We start from the raw sequence: 14,876 nt of genomic DNA, 5'->3' as shown, positions 1-14,876 counted from the left end.
ACTAGATGGCACACATTCACTCGGCCATCAATCCAGACTGAGTCCAGATCCTATGGTCCAGATGCCAGCACAGTCGCTAATCCGGGTGCAAGTGGGCACCTAGACGAGTAGGGGGGGTAGGCACCTGGACAACTGGGCACCTGAACAACTGTGCACCTAGATTAGTGGGCACCTAGACGAGTAGGCAACTGGGCACCTGGACAACTGGGCACCTGGACGAGTGGGTACCTATACCTAGGGACAACTTGGCACCTGGACGAGTGGGCACCTAGACGAGTGGGTACCTGGACGAGTGGTCACGTGGACGAGTGGGCACCTGGACGAGTGGGCGCCTGGACGAGTGGGTACCTACCTAGGGACATGTGGGCACCTGGATGACTGGGCACCTGGAAAAATAATGTGTGTATATTCTCCTTTTTTCTTCTTCAGATTAATCTTTTATTTTTATCCTTCAATTAACACACACACACACACACACACACACACACACACACACACACACACACACACACACACACACACACACACACACACACACACACACACACACACACACACACACACACACACACACACACACACACACACACACACACACACACACACACACACACACACACACACACACACACACAAGACTATACCGTGTGATCGCTTAGGTTAGTTTAGGTATGAAAGCAGCCAGCCAAAATGGATTTTAGAGTCAATGATGAGCTACTCATCTTTGAGGGGATTCATGCATGACTGGAACGGCTGCTTTGCTGCTTTGATGCTACAGCTGGAAAATCTGCCCTACGGGATATTGGATTTCAATCTCCTGTTCTCAAAATGAGGCAGAGTTGAGTTCCTGTGTGTGTGTGTGTGTGTGTGTGTGTGTGTGTGTGTGTGTGTGTGTGTGCGCGCGCGCGTGCGTGCGTGCGTGCGTGCGTGCGTGCGTGCTATTACAGTTTATCTGTAATAGCTGTGGCTCAGGAGGTAGAGCAGGTCGTCCAATGATCCATGGGTCGGCGGTTCGAATCCCGGCTCCTCCTGTCCACATGTCGAAGTGTCCTTGGACAAGACACTGAACCCTACATTGCCTCCAATGAGTTGGTCGGTGTGAGCTCGCCACCGTTGGTGTGTGAATGTGGGAAGTGAGGACGCTGGCGTCGACTGTTCGCCGCTTCACCTCCCAATGTATGAATGAATGAACCATTGTAAAGCGCTTTGAGCACTTGGAAAAGCGCTATAAAAATGCAATTAATTATTATTATCTTGATTGCCAAGTCACTTTGAATTAAACGGTGGTCCACTTAGTCATGACCATGACGCACAATAGGCAGGCAGTAAATACTTCCTCATTAGTTTCATGCAAAATGCAAATGTTAAGAACAATGCAGTAAATCATATCAAGCATTTGACGTCGGCAGATATAGAAATTGCCTGGAAAAACATCTTTGCACATGCACTCATTCAATCAGAAATCATCCTACATCATACATCATCATACAATAGTCACCGCTGAGACTGAGTTGGTGTTTGCAAGAAATTAAGAATGTATTAAACATGTAGCCGTATAGCAGATCAAGGACAGGTACAAAGGTGTGTGTGTGTGTGTGTGTGTGTGTGTGTGTGTGTGTGTAGGCCTGTATAGCGTGTACTGAGTGCACAACTTCCTGACTCAGCAGCCAGTTCCATAGAATGCTAATCACTTAACATCTTGCTGTCTGCATGTCTACAGTACGTCCCTTTCTCCATCTAGATTATTTTGCTCACTGCCCCAAAATGCCTTCAGTTCACATCCTATAGTTTTCTCTTTCTCTCCCTCTCACCAACTTTGTCACACAAACTGAAAATTGCCCATCCTTTTCTTAGAACAATATCATGCTCAGTTTCTCTCCTCAAACATTCCTTTTATACTCTGTGGTTTGATCTCGATATCTCTCTCTCCCCCTCTTTCGTCAGTGTGACGCTCTGCTCAGTCTGCTCATGTCTGCCTGTTGTGTTGCCTGTGTGTGCAGGGCCCTTTGCGCCATGCCTGTGAGTCATATCATTATCAACGCTGGTGCTGGAATCAGTTTGCCGATTCCCCTCCTTACGGAGGCATGGATGACGGCCTTGCCAAGACCAAAATATCCCCACCATAGTTCAGAATCAGATCAACACTATGCTTGTCATTTGAGCATAGAATAATGTGTATTATGTATATGTGCCTCCTCTTCATGTCATTTATTTATTTTGTCTTCCAAAAGCCTTTCCCCACCCACCACCCGTGTGTGTGTGTGTGTGTGTGTGTGTGTGTGTGTGTGTGTGTGTGTGTGTGTGTGTGCGGCTGCGCGTGCGTGCGTGCGTGCGTGCCTGCCTGCGTGCGTGCGTGCGTGCGTGCGTGCGTGCGTGCGTGAGCGCCAGAGCCCACACTGCAGTTCATTATGAGAGGGAGAGAGAGTGGGAGAGAGAGAGAGAGAGAGAGAGAGAGAGGAGCAAGGGAGAAACTGGGGGGTATATGTCAGTGGTGGTTGATGGAGAACAATGGTATAGGAAAAGGAGAGTAGGAGGGAAAGAAATGAAGCTGATATTGGGAGGGGGAGGTGAAATGGGGAAAGAGAATGAGGGGATGAACAGGAGGGAGAGCCTCAGAGAAGGGGGGTAGCAGAATGGAGTGGCGTGGAGAGAAAGTGTGGTAAACGAGAATTAAGGATGGAGGGAGGTGGAGATGAGAGGAGGCTGTGGAGTGAGAATAGCTAGGGAAAAAACACAGAGAGAGAGATGGGGAGGAAGATCTGAAACACCATTGCACTGGGCAGGGAGATATGGGAGACAGACATGGGGGTGAGTGGAGGAATGTGCTTCATACAGGATGACAGCAACCCCATGCAGGCTCACCATCACCGCCTTGTAGTGGACACTGGACAGACAGTATACGTTTGTATTCAATCTTTAATAATAGGGTGGAACACACACACACAGATTCATTGGAACCATGCATGCACACACGCACGCACGCACACACGCACGTGCGTATTGGTTCAGATGAATCAGCAGGTTGTTGTCCATACGGTGGGAAGGAGAAAAGGAGACCTAGTACTTGTTCACAGAATCCACTTACTGCAGTCCTGCAGTCCTCCTGCAGGACAGAAGATAGCGCTGTTGTATTTCAGGAGATACCAACAATGACTGTGTGTTGAATTGTGGTTTCACACCAGTAGTGTGTGTGTGTGTGTGTGTGTGTGTGTGTGTGTGTGTGTGTGTGTGTGTGTGTGTGTGTGTGTGTGTGTGTGTGTGTGTGTGTGTGTGTGTGTGTGTGTGTGTGCGCACACACGTGTGCATTCATGCATGGGAATAGCAGTGGGCGTGGTTTTCATGGTTCCCCTGAAAAATCGGCCATGATACATTTCTCCCTTTGCTTCCGTGCAGGTGCATGAGAAAGTGTGTGGGAATGTGTAAGTACAGTGTGTGTGCGTGCACATGTGTATACACGTGTGTGTTTGTGTGTGTGTGTGTGTGTGTGTGTGTGTGTGTGTGTGTGTGTGTGTGTGTACGTGTGCGCAACTGCGTGTGTGTGTGTGTGCATGGGTATGTGCCTTAAAAAGAGCATCGCATTAACACTTGTCCATGTGGATGACATGCACGTGCCGTGCATGCTTAACATGCAGCGGACAGCTCGTTTCTCACTTGACTATAAGTGACTATATGTAATGTAATCAATGAACTCAGGAGCCATTTATTTAGTACGTACGTGCACGTGTGTATACGTCACCGCCGTAGGGTCCATTGGGCCACCCGGGCCGTGGCCCAATCAGTTTAGAGCTAGCCCAGTCTAACTTCGAAAAGAGGGGAGTGAAAAAAACAGAAAAACAACAAAAGATATAGCCTACTTTGGCAGCCCTAATTTGCCCAGTCAATCATTTAATCCACGCTACGCGCCTGCCGTACGTACGTACGTACAACACGGTAGCCACATTGAAAGTCCACTAGTCCAGCCCAGACTGTAATCACCACTGCACAGGGGCATCCCCAGAGGGACAAACAGCGTGGTGTGCTTACGTAACGCGTATATGACATCAAGGCCTCTTCCTATAGTAGTTTATACATCATTTCTGCAGCCAATCGTATACATGCTGCATCGGGAAGGGGGTCGGTGGGTTCACACACAGCTGCTAGCCCCCCCACCCCCAGTTTCAGAGGGCCTCTCCTGGGATGATGAGAGTTGGATGTATAGGGGGGGTCAGGGGAGGGGGCTCTGAGACGAGGCAATGCAGCGGTGCTTGATTTCTCCCGGGGTAGCTGATCTGTGTTGGACACGAGACGCGGTTGCATTTGATGCAGCCGCATTTGATGTAGTGTCCTTATATCTTAAGCCCCAAAGCTGAAGCACATTCCCCCAAAGGGCAAGTGAACAGGTTCATAGACTGTTGTTGGTATGTTTTACATCCACGTGAACCTTTTAACGTAGATCCCACAGTGGGATCTACGTGGGACTCATTCTTATCGAATGAGTCAGAAGATGAGAGAGCTAGGAAGGGAAATAGGGAGTGAGGGAGAAACAGAGTAATACTATAGGTTCAAATCACACCTCTCATTCCGTACATCGCTCTCTCTCTCTCCATTTTTCTCTTTGAGCTTGTTCAATCATTTATGGAGGTTAAGTCACCTGGGAGCAGGACACTGAGCTGTCATACACACACACACACACACCGCACGCACGCATGCACGCACCACAATGTAGACAGACGAGGTGAAGGTGATGAACTGAAAGGTTGAGTTACTGAGAATGAGTGATGGAGTGAAGGGAGTATAGGGAGTGAGAGGGGGTGGATTTACAACAGGAGATTTACTGCAATGTGACACAGAGAGACAGACACACACAGAGACGGAGAGAGAGAGAGAGAGAGAGAGAGAGAGAGAGAGAGAGAGAGAGAGAGAGAGAGAGAGAGAGAGAAACAGAGAAACACAGAAACAGAAAAGAGCGCAGAGTGGGGAGGAGATATCAATGACATTGTCGTAGTCTAGGATGCTCATGTGTTTATCTTTATCTTCATTAAGCATTGATTGTTTCTTTTTCTTTTCTTTTCTTTATAGAGCATAGAGGATTATTAATCCATGCAGTCAAGTTTGTATCGCACAATTGTTTCACAGGGGATGATTTTACATGGCCCGTGGCTTCCTTCTTAAAAACCACATGCTATACGGTGCCCAAATCTGAATTTAGGTGCTCAAATGAACTGAAACTGAAGCAATTCAGTAAAGGTCAACACTTCCTCCTGGGGTCATTTTAGGGGCTGGGACCTCCAGTAAAAGGCCTAAATACTCTCCAAGAGTTGGGGAACAACATATCAAGAGAGTGGAGTGGTAGGCCCTTGGATTGACCCAGGACCAGTGATTAAATGTACCCCACTGAAAAATAGCAGATCTACAAGCTCGTATTGTGGCACTCTGTGCCGCACTACGAGCTTGTAGTTCTGCCCAAAGTTGAAGGGCTTCAACCTTGGGTACTGGGTAGCTGAAGTTGAAGCTCTGCCCTTCAACTTTGGGCACTTTTACATGTAGGCTGACCCAAAGTTGAAACAGTTGCAAGGGGGACATCTTTGGGCATGGGGTCCTCATCGTTGGATATGTTGTTCCCACAACCAAGAAGAGTATTTTACCCTTTACTGGAGGTCCTAGGCCCTAAAATGACCCCATGAGGAAGCGTTGACCTTTAATTAATTGCTTCAGTTTCAGTTCATTTGACCACCTAACTTCAGATTTGGGCACCCTAACATGTGGTCTTTAAGTGGTGGGCCTGTGGTCATCTTAGTGGCTAGGAGGTCCAGTGAAAGGCCTACATACTCTCCCAAGATGGAGGAACAACATTTTACAATCTGGGAACCCCAGGCCTTTGTATGGCTACAATGTGACTGGTTCAATCCTACCCTAAATCTAGGCCTAAGACGTGACACCTCAAAGTGGGGTACATTGCATCCACTGGTCAATCCAAGGGCCTACCACTCCACTCTCTTGATATGTTCTTTCCCAACTCTTGGAGAGTATGTAGGCCTTTCCCTGGACCTTCTAGCGGCTAGAAGGTCCAGGGAAAGTCCTACATTGTAGGACTAGTAGCATGCCAAAGTTTTTGCTATTGTCATTGAGAATGCATTGGGCGTTTAAGTTAAATAACTCAGAAACTACAAATCATTTAAAAGTAAAATGTTCCAGCATGTGTCTCCACAGTAAGCTGAATTATAAAATGTGTGAATAGAGTTTCTAGGTGAAAGTAATTTTTTGACGTGCCATAGAGCTGCCAGTGAGCCCCATTATAAATTTCGAAAGCACTATATTTCTAATTTCTATGAAACATTCTATTTCTATGTGTTATTTATGTAGTCATGTGAAATTCATACACTGCAGTTTCTGAGTGTTTTGAAATATATCTTCATATTTCTCAACTGCTTGTTAAGTTGTTCTGTTGGTTCATTCTCAAGATGTGGAAGGACGGTGGACCACATGGTCACGCTCAAGTCTCTATGACTCGGACATAATCATATTATAAAGAGTTCCTAATGCAGCTATGCCCAAATATGGAGTGTGTTGTCTAACCTCTATTTGTGGTTATGACATCAGGTGCAAACCATAGAGTTATATATTAATTATATATAATGGAGACGTCACCGGATTTCTCCTTCCATCCACTTGCATTGAGTTGCTCACCCTGCAGCGCATGAGGCGATTTCACCCCTTTTTCCGGGAATGGATGAGTTGTTGTATGATAATGTGGTAGGGGTTAGTTAGGGTTTATATGATATCACTAAAGTGGTGTTATTAATACTTGCGCAAGCAGAGCGTGCATGCATGTATGTATGTACAGTATGTATGTATGTATGTATGTATGTATGTATACGTACTGTATGTCGGGGTGAGAATGGTGGTCCCTTTTTGGCTGTTGATGGTGACGTAACTAAGGTATGTTTCAAGGTTGGTATACAGTCAATAACGGGTCTAAAGGATTTAGAACAGCAATTGTAATAGACATTAGTTAGCAGTACTTGCACGCTCTGCTTGCAAGTTGGCACCTCGACAGAGTGCATTTCTAGTTTCGATTGGGCTCAAAGGCTTTCAGATTTCAGGAAGAAACCAAAAATACACTGGGACATATTTGAATATTCTAACCACACCTGGGGGTCTATTAATGTGAACTCCATAGACACATACAAAACAGAAAAAGTACAAAAATCACGTCACTCCATCTTTATATTACTTTTTTAATATACCTTTGACAATACAGCCCCAACTGGCATGTAGATTAATAATAATTAAAACACAATGAGGGACATCAAAGTGTCAGTGAAAGCAATTACCCCGTAATATGGGGTCTGATGTAGTATCAGTTAAGGACATCCAGCCACAGTCGAGTGTGGGAAGGGACCCACACAGGCCCATCAGTGAGATCGGTAATGGCCACAAGCCTGGCCACAAGCCTGGTGCTGTCTGTCTGATGCAGAGTATTTGAGGACACATACCGTAGCTACGGCTGAGAGTGGAAAGGAAACCGCAGGGCCGTCAGTAGGAGTACGGTGTAGCCTGACATGATTGTATGAGATACCACATGAGTGGGCCCCCAAATAATTGGCCAAAATATTTTAATTACAAAACAAGACTCAGTCAACCATCTTCACCACCACCTATAGTGTCTGAAAATGTCAGTCATATTATAAAAAAATACTGGCATATTTCGGACACCTTTTCCAAACCTCCTCTGATTGTTTTCTCTCGTGGTCAGAATCTTAGAAGTCAAGTCTGATTTACCCCCTGTCCCAACCCCCACTCAACGTGTATTGGCTCCTATTCCTAACGGCAACTATAAATGCGGCTCCCGTGCCCAATGCAACAGCACTCGCAAATGTCTTTATTTAAAGCATCCTCATTCTGGTAAAAATATCTTCATACCATCAGAGGCATTATTACCTGCACAACCAGGGCTGTCATTTATCTACTGACATGCCCGTGTGGCAAGGCGTATGTAGGTAAGACTTCTCGTGAACTAAAAGTATGCATAGCACCGCAGCACTATTCAGTGTAAGAATATTACATACCCCGTTGCCGCCCATTTTGTTGAAGCCAACCACCCTCTATCCTCTCTACACTACATAGGCATAGAAAAAGTGTCTGTACCTAGAAGAGGAGGGCAGATTGATCAGTTTCTGCTGAAACGCGAAGCTTTTTGGATTCAGTCCTTAAAAACACTATCTCCTCTTGGCCTTAAAAGTTCATGTTTTTGGGTGCAATTGAACTCAGAAAACCTAAAAAAATGAGAAAAATTACAAAAGAATCTATTATGTGTATCTCACAATCCCTTTAAAATCTTGAAAATTAGTTTTCGTTGTGACCCTGTCATCCAGTTTCCCCAGCAGACACCATAGTATAGAGTGGAGAACATAAGCATATTGCTTTTACGCTATATTTGTTGCAGTCAAAAGTGGTTACCAATGAATGGATACAGGCAGCCATGCTAGAAAAAAGAGAAATACTGTACACCAACTCTCCACGCCTCTACTGCCACAGCCATACTGTATAGGTTTGACGGCAGGCCATTATTTGTTGTTTTAGTGATAGACACAGATGACGGATGGATGCTGTCACTACATAAAATCCCTTTAACCTCCACCGCTCTTGAGTTTGTGGCTGTGTGTGTTACTCTGTCAACACTCCACCACTGTTTGCTCTAGACTAGAGTCTGGATGTGCGTTAGCATCACACTCATGTTTGTGTGACTGCACAGTGCACACGTGCACGTGTACATCTTATGCCTGTTTTGTACCATGCTTTGTGTTGAGCACCGAAAATAGCCGATGTACAAGCTCACAACACGTTGCAGTGCAATGTGTTGTGAGCCTGTAAATCTGCTATTTTCGGTGCACAACTCTAACGCACAACTAAGTAGAAATCAGGCTTTAGTAAGCTTAAACTGTGTTTCAGTAGAAACGTAACAGAAATATTGCAGGACATAATCCGGCATCTTCCGGCAGATTACACTCCTCAATCTGTCTGCATCTGTAATGCTTAATTTATACTATGTCATATGATGGTGTCGCTCGCCAGATATAGCAGATCTACAAGCTCATAATGTCATGGTGATGGGACACGTTGTGAGCTTGTAGATTGGCTATATTTGATGAGCGACACCGTTGTACGACAGTAGTATGAATGGGGCTTCAGTGACACTGCTGCCACCTCTTTACCAGACAATCAACTGTGCGAGTAATTACAGAGGAAGATTCTCATTTGCACAGTGCACAGTGCACTATGTCCTGCACAGATCAGGACACAGGTTCAAGGCCCCTTTCACCTGTCTCTCTCTCACACTCGCACAGTCGCACGCACGCACGCACGCACGCACACACGCACGATTATTTTCATAGATTAATGTCTTATTTTTGTTTGACAGTATCATGACAGTAGTAGCGAAAATGGCTGATCGACATTTTTTTTAATAATTTAGTTTTTTTACTTTTTAAAAAATAGGGGGGGAAAGTATGTACAAAACGGAAGCCAGGCTAAAAGTATAGTTAGTATAAGTAGTAGCCTGTCAGTGCCTTTTATAAATAGAGCCTGTAACTAAAATGAGTACACTGGATCCATTGGAACACAGTTTCTTTCCCTCTGGTTTTGGACATACAAGGTTTTCTGCCTGTACTGTACAGCAACGATATGCAAGACCAAACTCTTCCTCGTTGGGTGGGAAAATCTCCCCAGAGGTTCCTCTGAGGAGACCTGGTTGACTGTGTGTGAATTATTCCTCAGGGTTAAAGCGTCTTCACAGAGGGGAGTGGCATCCACACCGAGTGGTTCATAAGGTTTAGGGGGGATTAATGTTGAGAGGCTCTGGGGCACATCTAGAGAGAGAACGTACCAACACGAGGACAGCGTGAATGATGAAATACCAAGAAATGGTGCTTCTATTAGTACACGATGCTGGCAGGTGGAAACCTTGTATGTCCCAAGTAGTTACTTTTAATGAAATGGAGAGAGGAACCTGCCTTCCAATGGAACCACTGGAGTTATTAATGAAATGGAGAGAGGAACCTTCCTTCAAATGGAACCATTGGAGTTATTATTTCATCATCACAAGCTCTTGTTAATACTTTGCATTGGTTCGACTTTACTTTATTTGTTTATTTAGACAGGACACTGATTTTATTTGATTTCTTTAGATTTTTTAAGGATCCCCATTAGATGGTGCCATGGCAACCAGCTAGTCTTCCTGGGGTTCACATAGAAAAACATACAAATACTGTACGATTACAAATACATTATTAAATGTCAGTACTCAAACACACAATACAGATAGGAAGCTCAAACTAACAAATAAAAATAGCTGAAGGTATACATAGCTGCGAGTAATTACAGAGGAAGATTCTCATTTGCACAGTGCACAGTGCACTATGTCCTGCACAGATCAGGACACAGGTTCAAGGCCCCTTTCACCTCTCTCTCTCTCTCTCTCTCACACTCGCACGCACGCACGCATGAAGTTAAAAACAGTAAGCAAAAATACAAAAACAAAAAGTGAATTTACTGTAAATGCAGCAGAGACAGGTTATTCCAAAGAGACAATGATCTATGAGCAGTACCAGTACATAACATGTAACACCGGATTCAGCAATGATGCTAATGTTCATTTACGTTCTGTCAAACTGAAACAAGTCAATGAAACTATTTATGAAAACTATGAAAAAGTTTCATCTGCAACACTATCTATTACAATTGAGAGAATTTCACGCCCACAATAAGGTGCCGAAGTCTGATGGCACTAAGTCCACGGGTTCATCTACTTTTTATTTGCATAGAGGGATTTTAGATCGCCTCATAAGAAGTGTTTGAAAAATACACAAATCATCCTGGCCGTTTCACTCATATGGATATTAAGAATCAACTGACTGAGAGGAAACGCTAATGTTACTGCTGCTGAATTAGTTAGCCCCATATGTGCCCTCTCCCTACGCTCATTCTGTAGCTCCGGAATGAGCGTAGGGAGAGGGCACATATGGGGCTACTGAATTTTCACTAGAAAAAACAAATCTTATATGAGACATGACCCAATGTTATTCTCCATAGAGAAATGACTTCCGTGAACCATGAGTGACATAGGTAAATTAATCTGTACCCATGGGTTCAGAACTTCAGATGGCCAAGTCATAGACCGTGTGTCACGGTGAGCTGGCCTGTTCTGACTTTCTGTTTCTGACGTGTGCATAGACTCCATATTTGGGCATGCCTGACAAATAACTCCATATATGAGCATATATATCTGGGTGGGGGATGCATTTCCAACTTGCATCGTTCCAAGTAGGCCAGTGCCCAACGGGCACCACTGTAGAGGCCCCACGGGCACCGCTCTAGTATCTTTTCAAATGGGGGTCCGCAGACTAATTGTCAATTTGGGGGTCCTTGACATGAAAAAGATTAGGAACCAGCTGTCTTACACTATACTGGTCAATCACAGAGGGCTTTCCTACAACTGCGGTGATGCTCCCTCTCCTTGTATTTCCCTGACTCGCTCTATCCTTGCTCTACTTCTCTCTCTATCTCTCTCTCTCTCTCTCTCTTTCTCTCTCTCTCTCTCTCTCTCTCTCATTCACAGATCAACAAAGTGGAACAACACGGATGTCCTGATGTCATCAGTATATGTATATGTAGAGGGTTCAGAAATAGCCTATATTATAGTTTGGCACTAAAACATACACCCCCCCCATTTTTTAAGATTTATTAGAACTATTCTAACATTATTGACACTTTTCTTATGAGATGCCACATCTTATTAGACTTCCTAGTCAATAGATGGCGCTCCTGCGCTACTGTGAATCATAGAGGAACAGGAACTGCCTATAGTCCCACGCATGCGCAGTTAGTAATAAACCGCTGCTGACCGAGCCCTCCTTCCTTTTATGCCCGAGCCAAGCAACACTAAATAACGTGTCCTGTTCCTCGTTGTTCACAGGTATGAAAACCATATCTAAACATTCCTAATGATGTTGAAACTACTGTGAACTGTCAGTGACATGTTTAGTAACGTTTTGAGTGTACTTGAAGTGAGTTTGGACCAGTAGTTTTATTGTGTTGATTGCGTTGAATAATGGCTGCTGCCAAGTAGTTTTACACTGTTACCACCGCGTGCACGTGCGTGCCTGAACGTGTTATTTTGAAAGAGTATTAGATTTAGGAAATGTATTCTTATGATAAATGGAATCTGAGTGTTCTGACTACAGTATTAAGTTTGTATGTTGAGAGTAAAAGGCTCATACATACTCCAGTTTTTGGTGATGGCTTATCACCGCGGTGTAGTTTTTAAAGGGTTGGAAAACTACACCATTACGTCAGTCGCGGTGATGATCAGCTGTCACCGCGGACACAGACCCATCTCTCTGTTTTTAGTTAGCCTGGGCACCATTTAATTTGGGTATATGATCCTGTTGGGAGCGGATGATAGTCGACAGGCAGGAACAACAGGCGGCAACTATCTTTTCCCTCAAACCGATTTTTCTCAATAAAAGCTACAGGCTACGAGAGCTTTTATTGAGACAAATCGGTTTGAGGGAAAAGGAAGTCGCCGCCTGTTGTTCCTGCCTGTCGACTACAAAACAATACTACAACATGACGTAACGATATCTGCTCCCGACCGGATCATACGGACTTTTGAAACAGACCAGGCTTTCCACCACCTCAGAGCCATATAATAGAAGAGGTGCGTTATTTAGGGGGCACAGAACAGCCCGGTCACGTGATCCCGGAAGCGCTCGGGCGCACAGCTGCGCTCTCATGGAGAGCCTGATTAGGGACCCCAGGCTGTCCCTAATCAGGCTCTCCGTCTTTTTAGCAAATCTAGAACTTCCCGTTTGAGAGCTAGCAAATTTAAGACATCCGGAATAAAAAGCATCGTAAATTAAATAATTATTACATTACATTATTAGTATTATTATTACATTACAGTTATGGTGAAGACACACATTATGTTTCTGTGTAAAAATAAGTAATTAAATAACGTAAAAAAGTTGTAAACTGTATGCCTTTTTCTTTCCATTGAAAGTGTACACTGTTATATTAGCAATGATTAATTAAAAGGTATTTAAATTTGCTAGCTCTCAAACAGGAAGTTCTAGATTTGCCAAAAAGACGGAGCCATGTGGATCCATGCAGTCTGTCAACATCCGGCGCAGGAACTGTCCCTAATTGGCGTCCCCAGTAGCGCTAGATGCCGCCATTACGCAGGCCCCATGAAGTCAACGGAGTTTGCAGAACTCTGTCTTTTCTAAGGCTCTGCACCACCTCTGAGGCGAGGTTATCAGACAAGTCTTTTCACTCTGGAGCTATCACCCCGTTCACTGATTGGTCCACGTCGCATGTAAACCACAGGGAGGCGGGGTCAATCCTTAAGGACATCACCGCGAGTATGATGGCCTCAACTCTTATCACCGTTTTAGGTGATCAGCTATCACCTATCACCAAAAACTGGAGTATGTATGAGCCTGAATACAGATTGGATATTATGTCAAAAGGGTTATCATTGTGCACTTCATTTTTGGTTTTATGGAAGGATACAGTTTATTTTTGATTTATTTGGTTTATTGTATTTTGTATTTTTGAAGCTATTGTGAAGTAAGATGTCTGTTATTATTTTGATATTTAATGCAAATTAATGTTTATATATATTGAGTCAGTAATAAACCGCTGCTGACCGAGCCAAGCAACACTAAATAACGTGTCCTGTTCCTCGTTTTTCACAGATCCACAGTAGTCATGGGTCGCCGACCAGCCCGCTGCTACAGGTACTGCAAGAACAAGCCTTACCCCAAGTCCCGCTTCTGCCGGGGCGTCCCCGACCCCAAGATCCGGATCTTCGACCTGGGCAGGAAGAAGGCCAATGTGGAGGAGTTCCCGCTATGCGCCCACATGGTCTCCGACGAGTACGAGCAGCTGTCATCGGAGGCGCTGGAGGCGGCGCGCATCTGCGCCAACAAGTACATGGTGAAGACCTGCGGCAAGGACGGATTCCACATCCGCATTCGCGTGCACCCCTTCCACGTCGTCCGCATCAACAAGATGCTGTCGTGCGCCGGTGCCGACAGGCTCCAGACGGGCATGCGTGGCGCCTTTGGAAAGCCCCTGGGCACAGTGGCCCGCGTGCGCATCGGTCAAGTGATCATGTCCGTGCGCACCAAGGCGACGAACCGGGAGCACACGATCGAGGCCCTGCGCAGGGCCAAGTTCAAGTTCCCCGGACGCCAGAAGATCCACATCTCCAAGAAGTACGGCTTCACCAAGTTCAACGCGTCCGACTTCGACGGGATGCTGGCCGAGAAGCGTGTGGTTCCCGACGGCTGCGGCGTCAAGTATATCTCCAACTCGGGCCCTCTGGCTCGCTGGAAGTTCATTCATGGCAAGAAGTAGAGCTCTACAAACCTTCTGAAAAAAATGATTCTGAAGTATTTAAATAAAATAAAGTTCAGTTAATTTCAAATTTACTTGTTTGCTTGTTCATTGTATTATTGAAGTTAAATGTTCTTTTCGTATGTTGAAGTACTGTACTGTGTACAGCAATGTCACTTCATACTGTAGGTGTAAAAGAGAGTGAAATCATTTTTAACAAGCAAGGTTTTATTATTCCAAGTGCAAGTCTCCACTCCAGCCAGGAAATGTTCTTCTCCGTCAATCAGATTAAACATTTCAATAAGCGCCTTCATGTTCTCAACTATAGTAATGTCAGCAAGTGGTGGCCAGCAAGCAGTCAATCGAACTGTCTAGAATATCTGTATTCAATACAATAAATGCATTTGGGGATTAATTTAGCCAGTGTTAAATGAGATTTTCTTGAATTGCATGTAAACTGTCATTTTGAATCTTAGATTGATACCCACAAATATTGA

General features: G+C 44.8%; 1 protein-coding gene across 1 annotated transcript; it reads left to right on the top strand.

The window, feature by feature from the left end:
- Positions 1-13,668: 13,668 nt before the first annotated feature.
- LOC306936356 (large ribosomal subunit protein uL16-like) lies at positions 13,669-14,470 on the top strand. The gene has a single exon (XM_079519849.1). The coding sequence runs from the start codon at positions 13,750-13,752 to the stop codon at positions 14,398-14,400; it is 651 nt and encodes a 216-aa protein (XP_079375975.1). The 5' UTR covers positions 13,669-13,749; the 3' UTR covers positions 14,401-14,470.
- The last annotated feature ends 406 nt before the right edge of the window (positions 14,471-14,876 follow it).

The sequence above is a fragment of the Electrona antarctica genome (assembly GCF_951216825.1).
Source record: "Electrona antarctica genome assembly, chromosome: 14".
Lineage (NCBI taxonomy): Eukaryota > Metazoa > Chordata > Actinopteri > Myctophiformes > Myctophidae > Electrona > Electrona antarctica.
The sequence above is the reverse complement of the archived record's forward strand: the minus strand, read 5'-3'. Positions and strand labels throughout refer to the sequence as shown.